At 51.3% G+C, this 23,739-nt stretch overlaps 1 protein-coding gene across 5 annotated transcripts in view; it reads right to left on the bottom strand.

Annotated features, from left to right (window-relative positions):
• The window catches only part of TTF2 (transcription termination factor 2), an 84,752-nt gene that overhangs the window by 5,602 nt on the left and 55,411 nt on the right, over positions 1-23,739 (bottom strand). For all 5 annotated transcript variants that reach the window (XM_068271017.1, XM_068271018.1, XM_068271019.1 and 2 more), the window contains 12 exons: positions 16,197-16,351; positions 15,940-16,021; positions 15,630-15,749; positions 12,871-13,021; positions 9,973-10,078; positions 9,338-9,525; positions 8,252-8,405; positions 5,597-5,688; positions 4,381-4,463; positions 2,879-3,012; positions 2,487-2,657; positions 205-266 (listed from right to left, as the gene is read on the bottom strand). In XM_068271017.1, coding sequence (XP_068127118.1) covers positions 205-266; positions 2,487-2,657; positions 2,879-3,012; positions 4,381-4,463; positions 5,597-5,688; positions 8,252-8,405; positions 9,338-9,525; positions 9,973-10,078; positions 12,871-13,021; positions 15,630-15,749; positions 15,940-16,021; positions 16,197-16,351 — 1,498 coding nt within the window. The remainder of the gene's footprint in view (positions 1-204; positions 267-2,486; positions 2,658-2,878; positions 3,013-4,380; positions 4,464-5,596; positions 5,689-8,251; positions 8,406-9,337; positions 9,526-9,972; positions 10,079-12,870; positions 13,022-15,629; positions 15,750-15,939; positions 16,022-16,196; positions 16,352-23,739) is intronic.

Raw genomic sequence — 23,739 nt, 5'->3', positions numbered from 1 at the left:
CAGTTAGATGGGAATCCAGGGGGAGAAGAGGGAGGTTTGTTAATGTCAGATGAAGGAATGACAGAAAAGATTGTATTATTCTCAACTCCTTGTGGCAAATAAATCCTGAGATTACTGTTCTGCTGCTTAGATTCAGAAATGCATGACATTCCCTATACCCCGCCCCTTTATTCTGCCCCTCCCCCTCCAGTGTGGGTCTCTCACCTCTTCTGTAGCACCTCGCTGCCGCTGGTAATGGCCCGCAGCTCTGACATCAGAGAACCGATCTGGTGGAAGGAAAGAGAACAATCATTTATGTCCCCAGCTGATGCACTCATCTAGAGTTACAGCAGGCAGTATTCCTGTATTGAATGTAAAATATACAGTGGCTTGCAAAAGTATTCGGCCCCCTTGACGTTTTCCACATTTTGTCACATTACTGCCACAAACATGCATCAATTTTATTGGAAGTCCACCTGATAGACCAATACAAAGTGGTGTACACGTGAGAAGTGGAACGAAAATCATACAGGATTCCAAACATTTTTTACAAATAAATAACTGCAAAGTGGGGTGTGCGTAATTATTCGGCCCCCTTTGATCTGAGTGCAGTCAGTTGCCCATAGACATTGCCTGATGAGTGCTAATGACTAAATAGAGTGCACCTGTGTGTAATCTAATGTCAGTACAAATACAGCTGCTCTGTGATGGCCTCAGAGGTTGTCTAAGAGAATATTGGGAGCAACAACACCATGAAGTCCAAAGAACACACCAGACAGGTCAGGGATACAGTTATTGAGAAATGTAAAGCAGGCTTAGTCTACAAAAAGATTTCCAAAGCCTTGAACATCCCACGGAGCACTGTTCAAGCGATCATTCAGAAATGTAAGGAGTATGGCACAACTGTAAACCTACCAAGACAAGTCCGTCCGCCTAAACTGACAGGCCGAACAAGGAGAGCTTATCAGAAATGCAGTCAAGAGGCCCATGGTGACTCTGGATGAGCTGCAGAGATCTACAGCTCAGGTGGGAGACTCTGTCCATAGGACAACTATTAGTCATGCACTGCACAAAGTTGGCCTTTATGGAAGAGTGGAAAAAAGAAAGCCATTGTTAACAGAAAGCATAAGAAGTCCCATTTGCAGTTTGCCACAAGCCATGTGGGGGACACAGCAACCATGTGGAAGAAGGTGCTCTGGTCAGATGAGACCAAAATGGAACTTTTTGGCCAAAACGCTATGTGTGGCGGAAAACTAACACTGCACATTACGCTGAACACACCATCCCCACTGTCAAATATAGTGGTGGCAGCATCATGCTCTGGGGGTGCTTCTCTTCAGCAGGGACAGGGAAGCTGGTCAGAGTTGATGGGAAGATGGATGGAGCCAAATACAGGGCAATCTTGGAAGAAAACCTCTTGGAGTCTGCAAAAGACTTGAGACTGGGGCGGAGGTTCACCTTCCAGCAGGACAACGACTCTAAACATAAAGCCAGGGCAACAATGGAATGGTTTAAAACAAAACATATCTATGTGTTAGAATGGCCCAGTCAAAGTCCAGATCTAAATCCAATCGAGAATCTGTGGCAAGATCTGAAAACTGCTGTTCACAAACTCTGTCCATCTAATCTGACTGAGCTGGAGCTGTTTTGCAAAGAAGATTGGGCAAGGATTTCAGTCTCTAGATGTACAAAGCTGGTAGAGACATACCCTAAAAGACTGGCAGCTGTAATTGCAGCAAAAGGTGGTTCTACAAAGTATTGACTCAGGGGGCTGAATAATTACGCACACCCCACTTTGCAGTTATTTATTTGTAAAAAATGTTTGGAACGATGTATGATTTTTAAACCACTTCTCACATGTACACCACTTTGTATTGGTCTTTCACGGGGAATTCCAATAAAATTGATTCATATTTGTGGCAGTAATGTGACAAAATGTGGAAAACTTCAAGAGGGCCGAATACTTTTTCAACCCACTGTACATGTGTCAGAGTTTGTAATCCAGCAGCAAAAGGGTTAAAAACAGCTTTTTCCTCTATTCAGCGCCAATCTTATCTGACAGCCTTTCCGGTCACTGAAGAGGCTCTGAGGGGTGTGAGTGGCAACATAGAAGTGTAGACTCAGCCTACTGGCTAATATCAGCTTCTAAAGTGCACTTTCCATAGCTGCTTCAGTGTCTGGAAGTGTGAGCTGGCAGCAGAAGTCACTTTCTTCAGACTTTGTGATAAGATAGGCAGTAAAAGGGAAACATGTCTGTAGCACAAATATAAGCCAGTCAATCCGATCTCAGCCGGTGACTCTAATGTCAACCGGTCACTCAGGTGTCAGCTGGTCACTCAGAGGTCAGCCGCTCACACCGATGTCAGGCAGTCACTCAGAGGTCAGGCAGTCACTCAGAGGTCAGCCGCTCACACCGATGTCAGGCAGTCACTCAGAGGTCAGGCAGTCACTCAGAGGTCAGGCGGTCACTCAGAGGTCAGGCGGTCACTCAGAGGTCAGGCGGTCACCTTGGTGCTGCAGCTCTCGCTCTGGAACAGTTCGGAACTGAAGTTGGTACCATTGAGGGACACCTTGGATTTGGGGTCGGGGGTGTTAAGGTCACACAAGGACAGGGCATTGAGCTGCTCCTCCAGAGTTAGATCGAGCCCCTCAGTCTTCAGCTCTGTCTGGTCCAGCGTCTGCAGGAGAGAAAAGAGGTGTATCAGCTATGCTGATTACTCTTCAGATAATTCTGGCAGTGTGACATCATAAACCAGGAGGTGAGATCATTCCCACCGGTATCTTCCTAGCATGGCCTCTTCACCATCAGCTACGTATTGCAGTCCACCATTACTGCAGGGTCAGGTGACTCAGACTGACGCATGAGATGTCACAGACAGAAATCACAGGGAGGACTCACCGTCTTCAGCAGGGAGGGGTGGCAGCAGCATTGGCGCAGGCGGAGGAGCAGCGTCAGGATGTGCACGGTGCTGGAGGCCTGGGGAACGGGCGCGGAGGAAATCTCTGCCTGGGTGGAGCCAAACTCCCGAGCCACTGCGATGAGAGAAGGGAGGGGTTACAGGAGAGCCACTGTGATGAGACAGAGGGGAGGGGTTACAGGACAACCACTGTGACCAGACAGAGGGAAGCAGTTACAGGACAGCCACTGTGACAAGACAGAGGGGAGGTGTTACAGGAGTGCCACTGTGATGAGGCAGAGCAGAGGGATTACAGGTGAGCCACTGTGACGATGCAGAGCAGAGGGATTACAGGGGAGCCACTGTGACGAGACAGAGGGGAGGGGTTACAGGAGAGCCACTGTGACGAGACAGAGGGGAGGGGTTACAGGAGAGCCACTGTGACGAGGCAGAGCAGAGGGATTACAGGAGAGCCACTGTAACGAGACAGAGCAGAATGATTACAGGAGAGCCACTGTGACGAGACAGAGGGTAGGGGTTACAGGACAGCCACTGTGACAAGGCAGAGAAGAGGGGTTACAGGAGTGCCACTGTGATGAGACAGAGAGGAGGGGTTACAGGAGTGCCACTGTGATGAGACAGAGAGGAGGGGTTACAGGAGTGCCACTGTGATGAGACAGAGAGGAGGGGTTACAGGAGTGCCACTGTGATGAGACAGAGAGGAGGGGTTACAGGAGAGCCACTGTGACGAGACAGAGGGGAGGGGTTACAGGAGTGCCACTGTGACGAGACAGAGAGGAGGGGTTACAGGAGTGCCACTGTGATGAGACAGAGAGGAGGGGTTACAGGAGTGCCACTGTGATGAGACAGAGAGGAGGGGTTACAGGAGTGCCACTGTGATGAGACAGAGAGGAGGGGTTACAGGAGTGCCACTGTGATGAGACAGAGAGGAGGGGTTACAGGAGAGCCACTGTGATGAGACAGAGAAGAGGGGTTACAGGAGTGCCACTGTGATGAGACAGAGAGGAGGGGTTACAGGAGAGCGGGAGAGAGAGAAGACTCCTGTGCCACAGATCTAGCCGTTCCAGCGCTGGTTCCCTCTTTATCTCCCGGGCATGAGCGTGGCCGTGTGCATCCAGACAAAGGCATGTTTGTATGAGGTACGCACATGCCCAGTAGAATGGAGCCGATTGTGCAGGGCCTTTATTTCCTCCATGCACGAGTGTTTCATTCTACTGGACATGAGCGGACATTCCTCCACGGCCACTCCCAGCCAGGAGATAAGGATAGACCATGTGCTAGATGGGTGGGTTATAGGAGGATTCGGGGAGCCTCTGGACCACCCATGGGACACCTTTGCTGGTCTTGTGGGGTCCAGGCCTTGATACGACACACAAGGTGGACCTACACAATGCCAGGCAAGGGGCTTCAGTATTGTGGCTGATCAGTGTGACATGGGATGAGGAATAATACCAGAAGCAATGTGTGAGGCTTCCATACTCACCTCTCTCAAAGGGATTATCAGACCCCCCGGATGCAGCCAGAGACCCTCCCTGGTGTCTCTTCAGATAGTCCTGCAAAGTAGATCTGCAAGAGAAGCAGAGGAGACATTGTGGCATGAAGCTATCCTCCTATTTCAGCCCTCCCTACCCTCCGGACCCAGCACACTTGCCCAGTACAGAGAAAGAGCCCCGCCCTCTCTACCCTCTGGACCCAGCACACCAGCCCAGTACAGGGAGAGAGCCCCGCCCTCTCTACCCTCTGGACCCAGCACACCAGCCCAGTACAGGGAGAGAGCCCCGCCCTCTCTACCCTCCGGCCCCAGCACACATGCCCAGTACAGAGAGAGCCCCGCCCTCTCTTCCCTCCGGACCCAGCACACCAGCCCAGTACAGGGAGAGAGCCCCGCCCCCTCTACCCTCCGGACCCAGCACACATGCCCAGTACAGAGAGAGCCCAGCCCTCTCTACCCTCCGGACCCAGCACACATGCCCAGTACAGGGTGAGAGACCCGCCCTCTCTACCCTCCGGACCCAGCACACATGCCCAGTACAGAGAGAGCCCCGCCCTCTCTACCCTCCGGACCCAGCACACCAGCCCAGTACAGGGAGAGAGCCCCGCCCTCTCTACCCTCTGGACCCAGCACACATGCCCAGCACAGGGAGAGAGCCCCGCCCTCTCTACCCTCCAGACCCAGCACACATGCCCAGTACAGGGAGAGATCCCCGCCCGCTCTACCCTCCGGACCCAGCACACATGCCCAGTACAGGGAGAGATCCCCGCCCGCTCTACCCTCCGGACCCAGCACACATGCCCAGTACAGGGAGAGATCCCCGCCCTCTCTACCCTCCGGACCCAGCACACCAGCCCAGTACAGGGAGAGAGCCCCGCCCTCTCTACCCTCTGGACCCAGCACACATGCCCAGCACAGGGAGCGAGCCCCGCCCTCTCTACCCTCCGGACCCAGCACACATGCCCAGTACAGGGAGAGAGCCCCGCCCTATCTACCCTCCGGACCCAGCACACATGCCCAGTACAGAGAGAGCCCAGCCCTCTCTACCCTCCGGACCCAGCACACATGCCCAGTACAGGGTGAGAGACCCGCCCTCTCTACCCTCCGGACCCAGCACACATGCCCAAGTACAGGGACTTCACTGGAAGGCCCTCCCTGTGCTGTGCAATGCATCTTGGAAGAGAGGTAATGGGGTCCCCGGACTCACCTGGATCTGGCAAATATCACGTCGTACACGGCCTGCTCCTGCTCTGCCAGCTTCAGCTGATGCACCACGCTGCTCCTCTGCGGCAGCTCCACCTGTACAGCACAGGAGAATGGAGTGTTAGCTGTACAATGCAGGTGTATGCATATAGTGTGTGTATATGGTACTAGAATCAACTTAATTTGCCAAGTGTGACAGGTGGCGCACCGAGGGAAGGAAATTGGAGAAGTGGCTGTCGGGGTGGCAGTGGTCATGTGTAATCCTGTTGGCCCTTGGCCTCATTCTAGATGTATAGAGGAGGTCCAGCAGTGGCAGGGGTAACCCCTGACGAAGCCTCCATTTTAGGGGGTGAAACATGTTGGGCTGGTGGGGGTTTGGATGTAAATAGCATTTCGTTTTGTTGAAGGTACAGTGATCCTGGTTCCACTGGGCGTCTCTTATTGCAAGCATATGGGGATCCAGAATAAACCTTGATCCTGTCCTTATTTTGGTTAATCAGTGTCAATACAATACTGCAGCTTAGCTGTTAACCACTTCACCACTGAGGGGTTTTACCCCTTGAGCGCCAGAACAATTTTCACCTTTCAGCGCTCCTTCCATTAATTCGCATATAACTTTATCATTACTTATCACAATGAAATGAACTATATCTTGTTTTTTCCGCCACCAATTAGGCTTTCTTTAGGTGGGACATTATGCCAAGAATTATTTTATTCTAAATGTGTTTTAATGGGAAAATAGGAAACATGTGGGAAAAAAAATATTTTTCAGTTTTCGGCCATTATAGTTTTTAAATAATGCATGCTACTGTAATTAAAACCCATGAAATTTGCCCAATTGTCCCGGTTATAAAACCCGTTTAAATTATGTCCCTATCACAATGTTTGGCGCCAATATTTTATTTGGAAATAAAGGTGTATTTTTTTCAGTTTTGCGTCCATCCCTAATTACAAGCCCATAGTATATAAAGTAACAGTGTTATACCCTCCTGACATAAATACTTAAAAAGTTCAGTCCCTAAGGTAACTATTTATGTATTTTTTTTAATTGTACATTTTTTTTTTTTTATTACAATTGTTTTTTGTGTAAAACTAATGTATTTGTATGTGAAAAATGCTTTAGGGTGTAGTTTTACCATTTGGCCACAAGATGGTCACAGTAACATTCTGTTTATGCGACCTGCAAGGGTCCGGAAGGATGCTTGCAGGAAGTGCTATGAGGGCGGGAAAGTTTTTATTTTTTCACAATAATTGCGCTGCTTCTCATAGAAGCAGCGGATCATTGCGGGGCTTAGATCAATGAACGGGAATGTTTTTTCCCGTTCCTTGATCTCTGGGCGAGCAGGCGGCGGCGTGCATGAGTGCGCGCATGAGCGAGCGGTAGCGCGGACAGCGGCGGGAAGTACGGATTTCTCCGCCCCTGGTGGTAAAAGGATGGAAAAAGGGACGGAGAAATCCGTACGGCTGGGGGTAAAGTGGTTAAACTATCTTTATTATTTATCCTTATAGGGTTATCTTTGTGGCGCCGATGACTGAGTCAGCAGATGAGGTGCAGCTGTTAATGTACAGGGAGAGAAGAATCGGGGGGCAGTACACACCCTTACGGGGCGCCGGTGTTGGTCGTTCTTATGCTGGAGGAGAAGTTGCCAGTTCTAACTAGCTGCGTCCTCTTGGAAGTGCAAAGAGTGAGAATAATCCATTGAGATAGATCTATATCTGCCTGGTGTAAGGAGTTGACCACTGAGTGGTTTTTCCCCTTAAAGGAAACACCAAGGAAAAGAAAGGAAGGCAGATTTACTGACCTGGGGCTTTGTTAAAATAAATGTATGTAGGTGTAATTTTACTATTTGGCCACAAGATGTCCTCACATCTTCCTCAGCTACTGTGTTGAGATAACATTTGTCTGCTATAAAAGGGAACTGAAGTGAGAGTGGTATGGAGGCTGCCATATTTATTTCCTTTTAAACAATACCAGTTGCCTGGCTATCCTGCTGGTCTTTTTGGCTGCAGTAGTGTCTAAATAACATCAGAAACAAGCATGTAGCTAATCTTGTCAGAGCTGACAATGTCGGAAATACCGGATCTGCTGCATGCTTGTTCAGGGGCTATGGCTAATAGTATTAGAGGCAGAGGATCAGCAGGACAGCCAGGCAACTGGCATTGCTTAAAGGGAAATAAATATAGCAGCTTCCATATCTCTCTCACCTTAGTTGCCCTTTAATCTTTTTCTCAATTGGACGTAGAATCTGAAGTAAAATTGCATGGTGTGTGCCAGCCTTAAGACTTGGCCAATAAAGACACAGATTTCTGTTCCCTCTATAACACAAGGTTTCCCGCTGACACCCAATTATCTCACTGATGGAGACATGACATGTAATTTGCCCTCTAATGAATTAATAACACCAGAGGGAGAAACAACAGCAGAGACGGAAGTCCTGACCGCAGACGATGCTCTCCATAACGCCTGCCACACACCAAGCAATTCCCTGTCAGACCAACGAATCCAATCAATCATTTCCGATCTGCTCCTGATCGATAACGGGATACATTTTTAAATCTGTACTGCACAAACTCCATCCCAGTATTGATCAGGGCAGATTGGGAATTGCATGGTGTGTACAGGTATAAGAGGATGGAGACTCCTCCCCCATCTACTCACCAGGGGTTTCCCGCTGAGGTCCTGCTGGTCTTTGGTCCTCCGCAGCAGCAGACTCTTGGTCAGGATATTCAGCCTCTCCCCTCCCTTCTTGCTGCCATTATCTACCTGATTCTTCCACAGCTTGTACTCATCGAATGGCGAGCAGCGCAGGAACCTGGGGGGAGGGGCATAGTGCATCTGTCAGTAACGAGGGCCAATGAACGGAGGCATCACACAATGGGCCACACCCCTTCCACCATCACACAAGCCACACCCCTTCCATCATCACAGTACAGACCACACCCCTTCCATCATCACACAATGGGCCACACCCCTTCCATCAACAGCATCACACAACAATCCACACCCCTTCCATCATCACACAACAAGCCACACCCCTTCCATCATCACACAAGCCACATCCCTTCCAGCATCACACAATGGGCCACACCCCTTCCATCAACACAGTATTACACAAACCACACCCTTTCCATCATCACAGAACGAGCCACACCACTCCCATCATCACACAAGCCACACCCCTTCCAGCATCACACAATGGGCCACAACCCTTCCATCATCACACAATGGGCCACACCCCTTCCATCATCACACAAGCCACACCCCTTCCATAATCACAGTACAGACCACACCCCTTCCATCAGCAGCATCACACCACAAGCCACACCCTTTCCATCATCACATCATTACACAACAAGCCACACCCCTTCCCATCATCACAATACTACATAAGCCCCACCCTTTCCATTACCACAGCATTACACAAGCCACACCCTTTCCATCATCACATTACTCAACACGCCACACCCCTTCCATGAGGCATTACTCAACAGGCCACACCTCTTCAATTACCACACAGCACTACTCGACAAGCCACGCCTTTTAGATGATCACACAGCACTACACAACAGGCCACACCCCTTACATTATCACACAGCATTACGCAACAGACCACACCCCTTCCATCACAGAACAGACCACACCCCTTCCATTACCACACAGCATTACACAACAAGCCACACCCCTTCCAGCAGTACAGAATACTCAGTATACATTACAGAACAGCGCCCCCTCCAGGTGGCTCACCGTAATAAGGAGTAGAGGTCCAGCAGGTTGTTCTGGATGGGGGTCCCGGTGACGGCCCAGCGGGCCCCGGCTCTCAGCTTGCACACAGCGATGGAGGTCTGCACTTTGGGGTTCTTAATGTTGTGGGCCTCATCCAGGATGACCCGCGTCCAGGCGATGCGCAGCAGAGGAGAGGAGGCGGTCCTGTCCTAGGAGAGCAGAGGAGGATTCTGGGAAGTGGGCTGCACAATGACACAGCACTATACAAAGGGATGATAGAGGTGCTATGGGTCTCCTGGGATGCACCTCAGGGGAGGGGCTCTGCTAACCCCGCCTCCTAAAACCTGAGCATGCATTGGGGAGTCACATGATGCAGATAGTCATGCACTGCAGCTCGGTATAACCTGGTATTCCTGATGGTCATAAAGATACTAATGAGATGTTAATGTATGTGAATATATGCAGATTGGAAATAGACCAATGAGCTGCAGCAGCTGGTGATTCTGATTGGTCTGATGCCAAGCCGCATAAAAGGAACATAAAATCCTCAGCAGCAGGAAAAGATCATCATCTCTCTATCTCTGCCGGCTACATGGGGGACATCATACAATGGCGGACATATTACTGGTTATTCCCATCAGGTAAGTGGGACCTACCTCCAGATCCTGGTCCTGAGCCGGAACCTCCCCCTCCTCCTTCCGGGACGGGATCTCTTTGGACACCAGGGAGTAGGTGGTGACAACCAAGTCATACCGCGCCAGCCTGCCAACAACAAACACGGCCATAAAATCTGAGCTCACACTGTGCCTCCTGTACTGCCAGCATTCATAGGCTCCTCCCTATCCCGGACCACTCCCTCCCATCAGAGCTCACACTGTGCCTCCTGTACTACCAGTATTCATAGGCTCCTCCCTATCCCAGACCCTTCCCTCCCATCAGAGCTCACACTGTGCCTCCTGTACTGCCACCATTCATAGTCTCCTTCCTCCCATCAGAGCTCACACTGTGCCTCCTGTACTGCCACCATTCATAGTCTCCTCCCTCCCATCAGAGCTCACACTGTGCCTCCTGTACTACCAGTATCCATCGGCTCCTCCCTATCCCAGAGCCCTCCCTCCCATCAGAGCTCACACTGTGCCTCCTGTACTGCCACCATTCATAGTCTCCTTCCTCCCATCAGAGCTCACACTGTGCCTCCTGTACTGCCACCATTCATAGTCTCCTTCCTCCCATCAGAGCTCACACTGTGCCTCCTGTACTGCCAGCATTCATAGGCTCCTCCCTATCCTGGACCACTCCCTCCCATCAGAGCTCACACTGTGCCTCCTGTACTACCAGTATTCATAGGCTCCTCCCTATCCCAGACCCCTCCCTCCCATCAGAGCTTACACTGTGCCTCCTGTACTGCCAGCATTCATAGGCTCCTCCCTATCCTGGACCACTCCCTCCCATCAGAGCTCACACTGTGCCTCCTGTACTACCAGCATTCATAGGCTCCTCCCTATCCCGGACCACTCCTTCCCATCAGAGCTCACACTGTGCCTCCTGTACTACCACCATTCATAGGCTCCTCCCTCCCATCAGAGCTCACACTGTGCCTCCTGTACTACCAGCATTCATAGGCTCCTCCCTCCCATCAGAGCTCACACTGTGCCTCCTGTACTGCCACCATTCATAGGCTCCTCCCTCCCAGAGCTCACACTGTGCCTCCTGTACTGCCACCATTCATAGGCTCCTCCCTCCCATCAGAGCTCACACTGTGCCTCATGTATTGCCACCATCCATAAACTCCTCCCTCCCATCAGAGCTCACACTGTGCCTCCTGTACCGCCACCATCCATAGGCTCCTCCCTCCATCAGAGCTCACACTGTGCCTCCTGTACTGCCACCATTCATAGGCTCCTCCCTCCCATCAGAGCTCACACTGTGCCTCCTGTACCGCCACCATCCATAGGCTCCTCCCTCCCGTCAGAGCTCACACTGTGCCTCCTGTACTGCCACCATTCATAGGCTCCTCCCTCCCATCAGAGCTCACACTGTGCCTCCTGTACTACCAGCATTCATAGGCTCCTCCCTCCCATCAGAGCTCACACTGTGCCTCCTGTACTGCCACCATTCATAGGCTCCTCCCTCCCATCAGAGCTCACACTGTGCCTCCTGTACTGCCACCATTCATAGGCTCCTCCCTCCCATCAGAGCTCACACTGTGCCTCCTGTACTGCCACCATTCATAGGCTCCTCCCTCCCGTCAGAGCTCACACTGTGCCTCCTGTACTGCCACCATTCATAGGCTCCTCCCTCCCATCAGAGCTCACACTGTGCCTCCTGTACTACCAGCATTCATAGGCTCCTCCCTCCCATCAGAGCTCACACTGTGCCTCCTGTACTACCAGCATTCATAGGCTCCTCCCTCCCATCAGAGCTCACACTGTGCCTCTTGTACTGCCACCATTCATAGGCTCCTCCCTCCCATCAGAGCTCACACTGTGCCTCCTGTACTGCCACCATTCATAGGCTCCTCCCTCCCATCAGAGCTCACACTGTGCCTCCTGTACTGCCACCATCCATAGGCTCCTCCCTCCCGTCAGAGCTCACACTGTGCCTCCTGTACTATCAGCATTCATATTCTCCTCCCTCCCATCAGAGCTCACACTGTGCCTCCTGTACTGCTAGCATTCATAGGCTCCTCCCTCCCAGAGCACAGACTGTGCCTCCTGTACTACCAGCATCCATAGGCTCATCCCTCCCAACAGAGCTCACACTGTGCCTCCTGTACTGCCACCATACATAGGCTCCTCCCTCCCAGAGCTCACACTGTGCCTCCTGTACTGCCACCATCCATAGGCTCCTCCCTCCCATCAGAGCTCACACTGTGCCTCCTGTACCGCCACCATTCATAGGCTCCTCCCTCCCATCAGAGCTCACACTGTGCCTCCTGTACTACCAGCATTCATAGGCTCCTCCCTCCCAACAGAGCTCACACTGTGCCTCCTGTACTGCCACCATACATAGGCTCCTCCCTCCCATCAGAGCTCACACTGTGCCTCCTGTACTGCCACCATACATAGGCTCCTCCCTCCCAGAGCTCACACTGTGCCTCCTGTATTGCCACCATTCATAGGCTCCTCCCTCCCAGAGCTCACACTGTGCCTCCTGTACTACCAGCATTCATAGGCTCCTCCCTATCCTGGACCACTCCCTCCCATCAGAGATCACACTGTGCCTCCTGTACTGCCACCATACATAGGCTCCTCCCTCCCAGAGCTCACACTGTGCCTCCTGTATTGCCACCATTCATAGGCTCCTCCCTCCCATCAGAGCTCACACTGTGCCTCCTGTACTACCAGCATTCATAGGCTCCTCCCTCCCAACAGAGCTCACACTGTGCCTCCTGTACTGCCACCATACATAGGCTCCTCCCTCCCATCAGAGCTCACACTGTGTCTCCTGTACTGTTAGCAGTGCAAGAGCAGAGCATGGCAATGCTGTCCACATTCTGGCAGATAACCCCCCCCCCCCCCCACCAGTGATAATGGATGACACTGAGAACTTACAGCCTGCAGTCCTTCTCCCGGTTGGGGCCATGATACAGATACACACGCATCTTCCCATCAGCTACCCTCTTCTCCACCTCCTTCTTCCAGTGGTGGATCAGGGAAGCCGGACAGATGATCAGCGTCCCGCGAGAGACAGTCAGGGTGGAGTCTGCAACAGAAAGAGAGAGATAGCACACATTACACCCCAACACACTGCACTCTACCCACCTGCCAACAACTGCACCACACTGTCCCCTACCCACAGCCCTGCCAACAGCTGCAGCACACTGTCCCCTACCAACAGCCCTGCCAACAACTGCCACACACTGTCCCCTACCAACAACTGCAACACACTGTCCCCTACCAACAGCCCTGCCAACAACTGCAACACACTGTCCACTACCAACAGCCCTGCCAACAACTGCAACACACTGTCCACTACCAACAGCCCTGCCAACAACTGCAACACACTGTCCCCTACCAACAGCCCTGCCAACAGCTGCCACACACTGTCCCCTACCAACAGCCCTGCCAACAACTGCAACACACTGTCCCCTACCAAAAGCCATTTCACATTTTTAGGGGATAAGGGGATTTTTATGGTTGTACAAACATGGTTCCTTAATAAACGTTTGATACCTGTTAAGTAGAGTCTACTTGACAGGTATCAAACGTTTATTAAGGAACCATGTTTGTACAACCATAAAAATGGTTTAGCCTAGGCTAATGTACATACAAAAAACCCAGACGTCTACTTAGTAGACGTCTGGGTTTTTTGTATGTACATTAGCCTAGGCATTCACCTGCAGGTGGCTCGCCCATTTGGGGTTACAGGTCGAGCGATTTTTCCAGCACTCCTCAGTTTTTTATTGTTGTGTCAGGAAGATGCAGGCAGGGAGCAGCTAGTCTGTCTACTCATATAAACAATAGCTTGCCTACGGCTGTGTGGACAGCAGTAAAGGTCTGTACTTCTACCTGTGTGGTCAGCAGTAAAGGTCAGTACTCCCACCTGTGTGGTCAGCAGTAAAGGTCTGTACTCCCACCTGTGTGGTCAGCAGTAAAGGTCTGTACTCCCACCTGTGTGGTCAGCAGTAAAGGTCTGTACTCCCACCTGTGTGGTCAGCAGTAAAGGTCTGTACTCCCACCTGTGTGGTCAGCAGTAAAGGTCTGTACTCCCACCTGTGTGGTCAGCAGTAAAGGTCTGTACTCCCACCTGTGTGGACAGCAGTAAAGGTCTGTACTCCCACCTGTGTGGACAGCAGTAAAGGTCTGTACTCCCACCTGTGTGGACAGCAGTAAAGGTCTGTACTCCCACCTGTGTGGACAGCAGTAAAGGTCTGTACTCCCACCTGTGTGGACAGCAGTAAAGGTCTGTACTCCCACCTGTGTGGACAGCAGTAAAGGTCTGTACTCCCACCTGTGTGGACAGCAGTAAAGGTCTGTACTCCCACCTGTGTGGACAGCAGTAAAGGTCTGTACTCCCACCTGTGTGGTCAGCAGTAAAAGTCTGTACCCCCACCTGTGTGGTCAGCAGTAAAGGTCTGTACCCCCACCTGTGTGGTCAGCAGTAAAGGTCTGTACCCCCACCTGTGTGGTCAGCAGTAAAGGTCTGTACCCCCACCTGTGTGGTCAGCAGTAAAGGTCTGTACCCCCACCTGTGTGGTCAGCAGTAAAGGTCTGTACTCCCACCTTTGTGGACAGCAGTAAAGGTCTGTACCCCCACCTGTGTGGTCAGCAGTAAAGGTCTGTACCCCCACCTGTGTGGTCAGCAGTAAAGGTCTGTACCCCCACCTGTGTGGTCAGCAGTAAAGGTCTGTACCCCCACCTGTGTGGTCAGCAGTAAAGGTCTGTACTCCCACCTGTGTGGTCAGCAGTAAAGGTCTGTACTCCCACCTGTGTGGTCAGCAGTAAAGGTCTGTACTCCCACCTGTGTGGTCAGCAGTAAAGGTCTGTACTCCCACCTGTGTGGTCAGCAGTAAAGGTCTGTACCCCCACCTGTGTGGTCAGCAGTAAAGGTCTGTACCCCCACCTGTGTGGACAGCAGTAAAGGTCTGTACTCCCACCTGTGTGGACAGCAGTAAAGGTCTGTACTCCCACCTGTGTGGTCAGCAGTAAAGGTCTGTACTCCCACCTGTGTGGTCAGCAGTAAAGGTCTGTACCCCCACCTGTGTGGTCAGCAGTAAAGGTCTGTACTCCCACCTGTGTGGACAGCAGTAAAGATCTGTACTCCCACCTGTGTGGTCAGCAGTAAAGGTCTGTACTCCCACCTTTGTGGACAGCAGTAAAGGTCTGTACTCCCACCTGTGTGGACAGCAGTAAAGGTCTGTACTCCCACCTTTGTGGACAGCAGTAAAGGTCTGTACTCCCACCTGTGTGGTCAGCAGTAAAGGTCTGTACTTCCACCTGTGTGGTCAGCGGTAAAGGTCTGTACTCCCACCTGTGTGGTCAGCAGTAAAGGTCAGTACTCCCACCTGTGTGGACAGCAGTAAAGGTCTGTACTCCCACCTATGTGGTCAGCAGTAAATGTTGGTACTCCCACCTGTGTGGACAGCAGTAAAGGTCAGTACTCCCACCTGTGTGGACAGCAGTAAAGGTCAGTACTCCCACCTGTGTGGACAGCAGTAAAGATCTGTACTCCCACCTGTGTGGTCAGCAGTAAAGGTCTGTACTTCCACCTGTGTGGACAGCAGTAAAGGTCTGTACTCCCACCTGTGTGGACAGCAGTAAAGGTCTGTACTCCCACCTGTGTGGACAGCAGTAAATGTTGGTACTCCCACCTGTTTTGGATATCCAGTTCTCCAGTTTCTTCTCTTTGTCCTTCTCGGACTTCTGCTTCCGTTTTTGGGCCAGAATGAGGGCGATCATGGTGAGCGTTTTCCCCAGCCCCATGTCATCCGCTAAGGACACAAAGTTATGTTTTATATACTTTAAGTCGTATTAAAACTTTATTTTTTATTTTAGAGTATACAATCAAGACAGCTACAGATTCCTGTTGAAGAATAGCTCCTCCCACTCCCCAGAGAAGACACGCCCACCTGTATCAGAACAGTGACACATCTGGACGGAGCGACTGCATGGGACACTTACCCAGAATCCCTCCCTGCGGCGTCTGGTTCTCCCTCCATTGCAGCCAAGCCAGAGCCTGTCTCTGGTGCGGGAGCAGCGGCACCTGTAATAGAGGAGGCAGTGAGGACTCCAATTCTAACAAAACCTCATCAGCTGGATGGCTTGTTTAAATAAAAGGTATTTGTGTATCCTATAATAGGTCACATGATTAGGATAGAGGCCGGTCACATGATTAGGATAGGTGGGTCCATACTGGTAGGGACCTTTCTGGCTAATACCTTTAGCCCTGGCGGATCTTCAGCGGCGGTCTCAGGGGTGGGACAGGACTCCAGGCTCTTGTGTAGATGGTCGATAGCCTCACTTGTGGCATTTCGCACAGCAAAGAGACGGTCTTCCGTCATGCGGCCCCCGTATAGGCCCTGCCCATGAGAATCTGCAGGAAGAGGATGAACAGAGGTGAATCATGCAACCCCTGTACTGGGTTCACCCCAGAAGATCTGCAGGAAGATGATGTAAAGAGGTGAGTTATGAGGCCCCCGTACTGGCCCTGCCCCTGAGGATCTGCAGGAATATCATGTACAGGGGTGAGTCATGCAACCCCTGTACAGGCTCCGCGCCTGAGGATCTGCACAAAGATGATGTTGGGGGGGGGGGGGGGGGGATGACTTACACAGCATTCCATGTTGGTAATATGAAGCTGGACTTCCCACCAATGCGCGACACATTTACCATCATACAATCAGTACACAGCACTGTAGATCTATAGTTACACCCAGAACCGCCATGAAACCTCACCAGAAGATGGACAGCCTTCTCCCCCCAGGAGAATGTCAATTCTTCAACAAACACACTAATATCTCAGACCACACAATTGGCACCTTATTGTGTGCCTTCCTCTCTCAGACCAATAGTACACCCATCTATGACAAAACTCCCAATGTCAAACCAATCAGAGAGGAGATAACCAATACCACCATAAGTATAGTACTGGCCATCCTTTGTAGAACGCTATAGATGTCTCACCTCTACAGTCACATCACAACAGAGACACCTTTTGGTCAGGCACTGATAAGCACCATTTCCTTTCATCAGATGACAGCTATCCTTCTTTGTGTTGTGGGGGTCTTGGTAGGTTTCACAAAAAACTCTTTAAAAATGCCTCCCTCTCTGCTATCATAATAAAGCTTAAAGTGTACAATTCTCCGTTATTTAGATTTCCTTGCGTCTTTACGAATGATTGACGGCACTTTTTGTTTGCAGGTGACATAAAGAGCTCAGCTGTAATTCTTCATCTATCGAAGGGCTGAGAGATCCTGTGTGGCCCACTTAGGTTCCATTAAGGAAGGAAAGACAAGAAGCACAACAAGGGCTGAGGTGGAGGGAGTTGGCCAAGGCCGCGGTGCTGTCCGAGGCCTCACACATTTCTGGCACGGCTCAAATTACTTGATGGGACTGAATCAGGGAAGGAGTGGCTCACCAAGCAGAATACTGTACATTTCTAATCCATCCTAAACCCCGGCATGGACGTGGCCCTAGTCTAGGGGAAACTGCGGACTGATTGTATGTGTGGGAGCATGAGAACGAGGTGCATGTTTGAAGTGTCTGATGAAGATACCTGATACAATATGAAAAGGTTGAATTAGCCCAATTCGTTTGCAGCATTGCTGGTAGGAGCTCTGTGTCATTTTGGTATCTGGCTTGTTGTGCAATTTTTATTTTTTTTTGTCTTTTTGTTTCTTTTTCATCTTTCTATCAAATCAGAAAAATGTGGAATCACCATCATCAGCTGCAACCCAATTGCAAGCATTACAGTGGATCAACCCTGATAGGATTCCACTGTGATCGGGGAATGCTACTAAAGAGCTTTGGGGGGGGGGGGGGCTTCTAGTGGGTCCCGGGCTACTAAAGAGCTTCTAGTGGGTCCCGGGCTACTAAAGAGCTTCTAGTGGGTCCCGGGGCTACTAAAGAGCTTCTAGTGGGTCCCGGGGCTACTAAAGAGCTTCTAGTGGGTCCCGGGCTACTAAAGAGCTTCTAGTGGGTCCCGGGGCTACTAAAGAGCTTCTAGTGGGTCCCGGGGCTACTAAAGAGCTTCTAGTGGGTCTCGGGCTACTAAAGAGCTTCTAGTGGGTCCTGGGCTACTAAAGAGCTTCTAGTGGGTCCCGGGCTACTAAAGAGCTTCTAGTGGGTCTCGGGCTACTAAAGAGCTTCTAGTGGGTCCTGGGCTACTAAAGAGCTTCTAGTGGGTCTCAGGCTACTAAAGAGCTTCTAGTGGGTCTCAGGCTACTAAAGAGCTTCTAGTGGGTCTCAGGCTACTAAAGAGCTTCTAGTGGGTCTCGGGCTACTAAAGAGCTTCTAGTGGGTCCCGGGCTACTAAAGAGCTTCTAGTGGGTCCCGGGCTACTAAAGAGCTTCTAGTGGGTCCCGGGCTACTAAAGAGCTTCTAGTGGGTCCCGGGGCTACTAAAGAGCTTCTAGTGGGTCCCGGGGCTACTAAAGAGCTTCTAGTGGGTCCCGGGCTACTAAAGAGCTTCTAGTGGGTCCCGGGGCTACTAAAGAGCTTCTAGTGGGTCCCGGGGCTACTAAAGAGCTTCTAGTGGGTCTCGGGCTACTAAAGAGCTTCTAGTGGGTCCTGGGCTACTAAAGAGCTTCTAGTGGGTCCCGGGCTACTAAAGAGCTTCTAGTGGGTCTCAGGCTACTAAAGAGCTTCTAGTGGGTCTCAGGCTACTAAAGAGCTTCTAGTGGGTCTCAGGCTACTAAAGAGCTTCTAGTGGGTCTCGGGCTACTAAAGAGCTTCTAGTGGGTCCCGGGCTACTAAAGAGCTTCTAGTGGGTCCCGGGCTACTAAAGAGCTTCTAGTGGGTCCCGGGCTACTAAAGAGCTTCTAGTGGGTCCCGGGCTACTAAAGAGCTTCTAGTGGGTCCCGGGCTACTAAAGAGCTTCTAGGGGGTCCCAGGCTACTAAAGAGCTTCTAGTGGGTCCCAGGCTACTAAAGAGCTTCTAGTGGGTCCCGGGCTACTAAAGAGCGTCTAGTGGGTCTCAGGCTACTAAAGAGCTTCTAGTGGGTCTCGGGCTACTAAAGAGCTTCTAGTGGGTCTCGGGCTACTAAAGAGCTTCTAGGGGGTCCCAGGCTACTAAAGAGCTTCTAGTGGGTCTCAGGCTACTAAAGAGCTTCTAGTGGGTCTCAGGCTACTAAAGAGCTTCTAGTGGGTCTCAGGCTACTAAAGAGCTTCTAGTGGGTCTCAGGCTACTAAAGAGCTTCTAGTGGGTCTCGGGCTACTAAAGAGCTTCTAGTGGGTCTCAGGCTACTAAAGAGCTTCTAGTGGGTCTCGGGCTACTAAAGAGCTTCTAGTGGGTCCCGGGCTACTAAAGAGCTTCTAGTGGGTCCCAGGCTTCTAAAGAGCTTCTAGCGGGTCCCAGGCTACTAAAGAGCTTCTAGTGGGTCTCAGGCTACTAAAGAGCTTCTAGTGGGTCTCAGGCTACTAAAGAGCTTCTAGTGGGTCTCAGGCTACTAAAGAGCTTCTAGTGGGTCTCGGGCTACTAAAGAGCTTCTAGTGGGTCTCAGGCTACTAAAGAGCTTCTAGTGGGTCTCAGGCTACTAAAGAGCTTCTAGTGGGTCCTGGGCTACTAAAGAGCTTCTAGTGGGTCCCGGGGCTACTAAAGAGCTTCTAGTGGGTCTCAGGCTACTAAAGAGCTTCTAGTGGGTCTCAGGCTACTAAAGAGCTTCTAGTGGGTCTCAGGCTACTAAAGAGCTTCTAGTGGGTACCGAGCTACTAAAGAGCTTCTAGTGAGTACCGAGCTACTAAAGAGCTTCTAGTGGGTCCCAGGCTACTAAAGAGCTTCTAGTGGGTCCCAGGCTACTAAAGAGTTTCTAGTGGGTCCCAGGGCTACTAAAGAGCTTCTAGTGGGTCCCGGGCTACTAAAGAGTTTCTAGTGGGTCCCAGGGCTACTAAGGAGCTTCTAGTGGGTCCCAGGGCTACTAAAGAGCTTCTAGTGGGTCTCAGGCTACTAAAGAGCTTCTAGTGGGTCCCGGGCTACTAAAGAGCTTCTAGTGGGTCTCAGGCTACTAAAGAGCTTCTAGTGGGTCTCAGGCTACTAAAGAGCTTCTAGTGGGTCTCGGGCTACTAAAGAGCTTCTAGTGGGTCTCGGGCTACTAAAGAGCTTCTAGTGGGTCCTGGGCTACTACAGAGCTTCTAGTGGGTCTCGGGCTACTAAAGAGCTTCTAGTGGGTCCCGGGCTACTACAGAGCTTCTAGTGGGTCCCGGGCTACTACAGAGCTTCTAGTGGGTCTCGGGCTACTAAAGAGCTTCTAGTGGTCTAGTGGGTCCCGGGCTACTAAAGAGCTTCTAGTGGGTCTCAGGCTACTAAAGAGCTTCTAGTGGGTCTCAGGCTACTAAAGAGCTTCTAGTGGGTCTCAGGCTACTAAAGAGCTTCTAGTGGGTCCCGGGCTACTAAAGAGCTTCTAGTGGGTCCCGGGCTAGTAAAGAGCTTCTAGTGGGTCTCGGGCTACTAAAGAGCTTCTAGTGGGTCCCGGGCTACTACAGAGCTTCTAGTGGGTCTCGGGCTACTAAAGAGCTTCTAGTGGGTCCCGGGCTACTACAGAGCTTCTAGTGGGTCTCGGGCTACTAAAGAGCTTCTAGTGGGTCCCGGGCTACTAAAGAGCTTCTAGTGGGTCTCAGGCTACTAAAGAGCTTCTAGTGGGTCTCAGGCTACTAAAGAGCTTCTAGTGGGTCCCAGGCTACTAAAGAGCTTCTAGTGGGTCCTGGGCTACTAAAGAGCTTCTAGTGGGTCCCAGACTACTAAAGAGCTTCTAGTGGGTCCCGGGCTACTAAAGAGCTTCTAGTGGGTCCCAGGCTACTAAAGAGCTTCTAGTGGGTCCCGGGCTACTAAAGAGCTTCTAGTGGGTCCCGGGCTACTAAAGAGCTTCTAGTGGGTCCCGGGCTACTAAAGAGCTTCTAGTGGGTCTCGGGCTACTAAAGAGCTTCTAGTGGGTCTCGGGCTACTAAAGAGCTTCTAGTGGGTCTCGGGCTACTAAAGAGCTTCTAGTGGGTCTCAGGCTACTAAAGAGCTTCTAGTGGGTCTCGGGCTACTAAAGAGCTTCTAGTGGGTCTCAGGCTACTAAAGAGCTTCTAGTGGGTCCCGGGCTACTAAAGAGCTTCTAGTGGGTCCCAAGCTACTAAAGAGCTTCTAGTGGGTCCCGGGCTACTAAAGAGCTTCTAGTGGGTCCCAGACTACTAAAGAGCTTCTAGTGGGTCTCAGGCTACTAAAGAGCTTCTAGTGGGTCCCGGGCTACTAAAGAGCTTCTAGTGGGTCTCAGGCTACTAAAGAGCTTCTAGTGGGTCTCAGGCTACTAAAGAGCTTCTAGTGGGTCCCAGGCTACTAAAGAGCTTCTAGTGGGTCCCGGGATACTAAAGAGCTTCTAGTGGGTCCCAGGCTACTAAAGAGCTTATAGTGGGTCCCAGGCTACTAAAGAGCTTCTAGTGGGTCTCAGGCTACTAAAGAGCTTCTAGTGGGTCTCGGGCTACTAAAGAGCTTCTAGTGGGTCCCAGGCTACTAAAGAGCTTCTAGTGGGTCTCAGGCTACTAAAGAGCTTCTAGTGGGTCTCAGGCTACTAAAGAGCTTCTAGTGGGTCTCAGGCTACTAAAGAGCTTCTAGTGGGTCTCAGGCTACTAAAGAGCTTCTAGTGGCTCCCGGGCTACTAAAGAGCTTCTAGTGGGTCCCGGGCTACTAAAGAGCTTCTAGTGGATCCCGGGCTACTAAAGAGCTTCTAGTGGATCCCGGGCTACTAAAGAGCTTCTAGTGGGTCTCGGGCTACTAAAGAGCTTCTAGTGGGTCCCGGGCTACTAAAGAGCTTCTAGTGGGTCCCGGGCTACTAAAGAGCTTCTAGTGGGTCCCAGACTACTAAAGAGCTTCTAGTGGGTCTCAGGCTACTAAAGAGCTTCTAGAGGGTCCCGGGCTACTAAAGAGCTTCTAGTGGGTCTCGGGCTACTAAAGAGCTTCTAGTGGGTCCCGGGCTACTAAAGAGCTTCTAGTGGGTCCCGGGCTACTAAAGAGCTTCTAGTGGGTCCCGGGCTACTAAAGAGCTTCTAGTGGGTCCCGGGCTACTAAAGAGCTTCTAGTGGGTCTCAGGCTACTAAAGAGCTTCTAGTGGGTCTCAGGCTACTAAAGAGCTTCTAGTGGGTCCCAGGCTACTAAAGAGCTTCTAGTGGGTCCCGGGCTACTAAAGAGCTTCTAGTGGGTCCCGGGCTACTAAAGAGCTTCTAGTGGGTCCCGGGCTACTAAAGAGCTTCTAGTGGGTCTCGGGCTACTAAAGAGCTTCTAGTGGGTCCCGGGATACTAAAGAGCTTCTAGTGGGTCCCAGGCTACTAAAGAGCTTATAGTGGGTCCCAGGCTACTAAAGAGCTTCTAGTGGGTCTCAGGCTACTAAAGAGCTTCTAGTGGGTCTCGGGCTACTAAAGAGCTTCTAGTGGGTCCCAGGCTACTAAAGAGCTTCTAGTGGGTCTCAGGCTACTAAAGAGCTTCTAGTGGGTCTCAGGCTACTAAAGAGCTTCTAGTGGGTCTCAGGCTACTAAAGAGCTTCTAGTGGGTCTCAGGCTACTAAAGAGCTTCTAGTGGCTCCCGGGCTACTAAAGAGCTTCTAGTGGGTCCCGGGCTACTAAAGAGCTTCTAGTGGATCCCGGGCTACTAAAGAGCTTCTAGTGGATCCCGGGCTACTAAAGAGCTTCTAGTGGGTCTCGGGCTACTAAAGAGCTTCTAGTGGGTCCCGGGCTACTAAAGAGCTTCTAGTGGGTCCCGGGCTACTAAAGAGCTTCTAGTGGGTCCCAGACTACTAAAGAGCTTCTAGTGGGTCTCAGGCTACTAAAGAGCTTCTAGAGGGTCCCGGGCTACTAAAGAGCTTCTAGTGGGTCTCGGGCTACTAAAGAGCTTCTAGTGGGTCCCGGGCTACTAAAGAGCTTCTAGTGGGTCCCGGGCTACTAAAGAGCTTCTAGTGGGTCCCGGGCTACTAAAGAGCTTCTAGTGGGTCTCAGGCTACTAAAGAGCTTCTAGTGGGTCTCAGGCTACTAAAGAGCTTCTAGTGGGTCCCAGGCTACTAAAGAGCTTCTAGTGGGTCCCGGGCTACTAAAGAGCTTCTAGTGGGTCCCGGGCTACTAAAGAGCTTCTAGTGGGTCCCGGGCTACTAAAGAGCTTCTAGTGGGTCTCGGGCTACTAAAGAGCTTCTAGTGGGTCTCGGGCTACTAAAGAGCTTCTAGTGGGTCTCAGGCTACTAAAGAGCTTCTAGTGGGTCCCGGGCTACTAAAGAGCTTCTAGTGGGTCCCGGGCTACTAAAGAGCTTCTAGTGGGTCTCAGGCTACTAAAGAGCTTCTAGTGGGTCTCAGGCTACTAAAGAGCTTCTAGTGGGTCTCAGGCTACTAAAGAGCTTCTAGTGGGTCTCAGGCTACTAAAGAGCTTCTAGTGGGTCTCAGGCTACTAAAGAGCTTCTAGTGGGTCTCAGGCTACTAAAGAGCTTCTAGTGGGTCCCAGGCTACTAAAGAGCTTCTAGTGGGTCCCGGGATACTAAAGAGCTTCTAGTGGGTCCCAGGCTACTAAAGAGCTTCTAGTGGGTCTCAGGCTACTAAAGAGCTTCTAGTGGGTCTCAGGCTACTAAAGAGCTTCTAGTGGGTCCCAGGCTACTAAAGAGCTTCTAGTGGGTCCCGGGCTACTAAAGAGCTTCTAGTGGGTCTCAGGCTACTAAAGAGCTTCTAGTGGGTCTCAGGCTACTAAAGAGCTTCTAGTGGGTCTCAGGCTACTAAAGAGCTTCTAGTGGGTCTCAGGCTACTAAAGAGCTTC

Source organism: Hyperolius riggenbachi, chromosome 2 (assembly GCF_040937935.1).
Source record: "Hyperolius riggenbachi isolate aHypRig1 chromosome 2, aHypRig1.pri, whole genome shotgun sequence".
In the NCBI taxonomy this organism is placed as follows: Eukaryota; Metazoa; Chordata; class Amphibia; order Anura; family Hyperoliidae; genus Hyperolius; species Hyperolius riggenbachi.
Note: the sequence above shows the minus strand (reverse complement) of the source record. Positions and strands in the feature narration are given on the sequence as shown.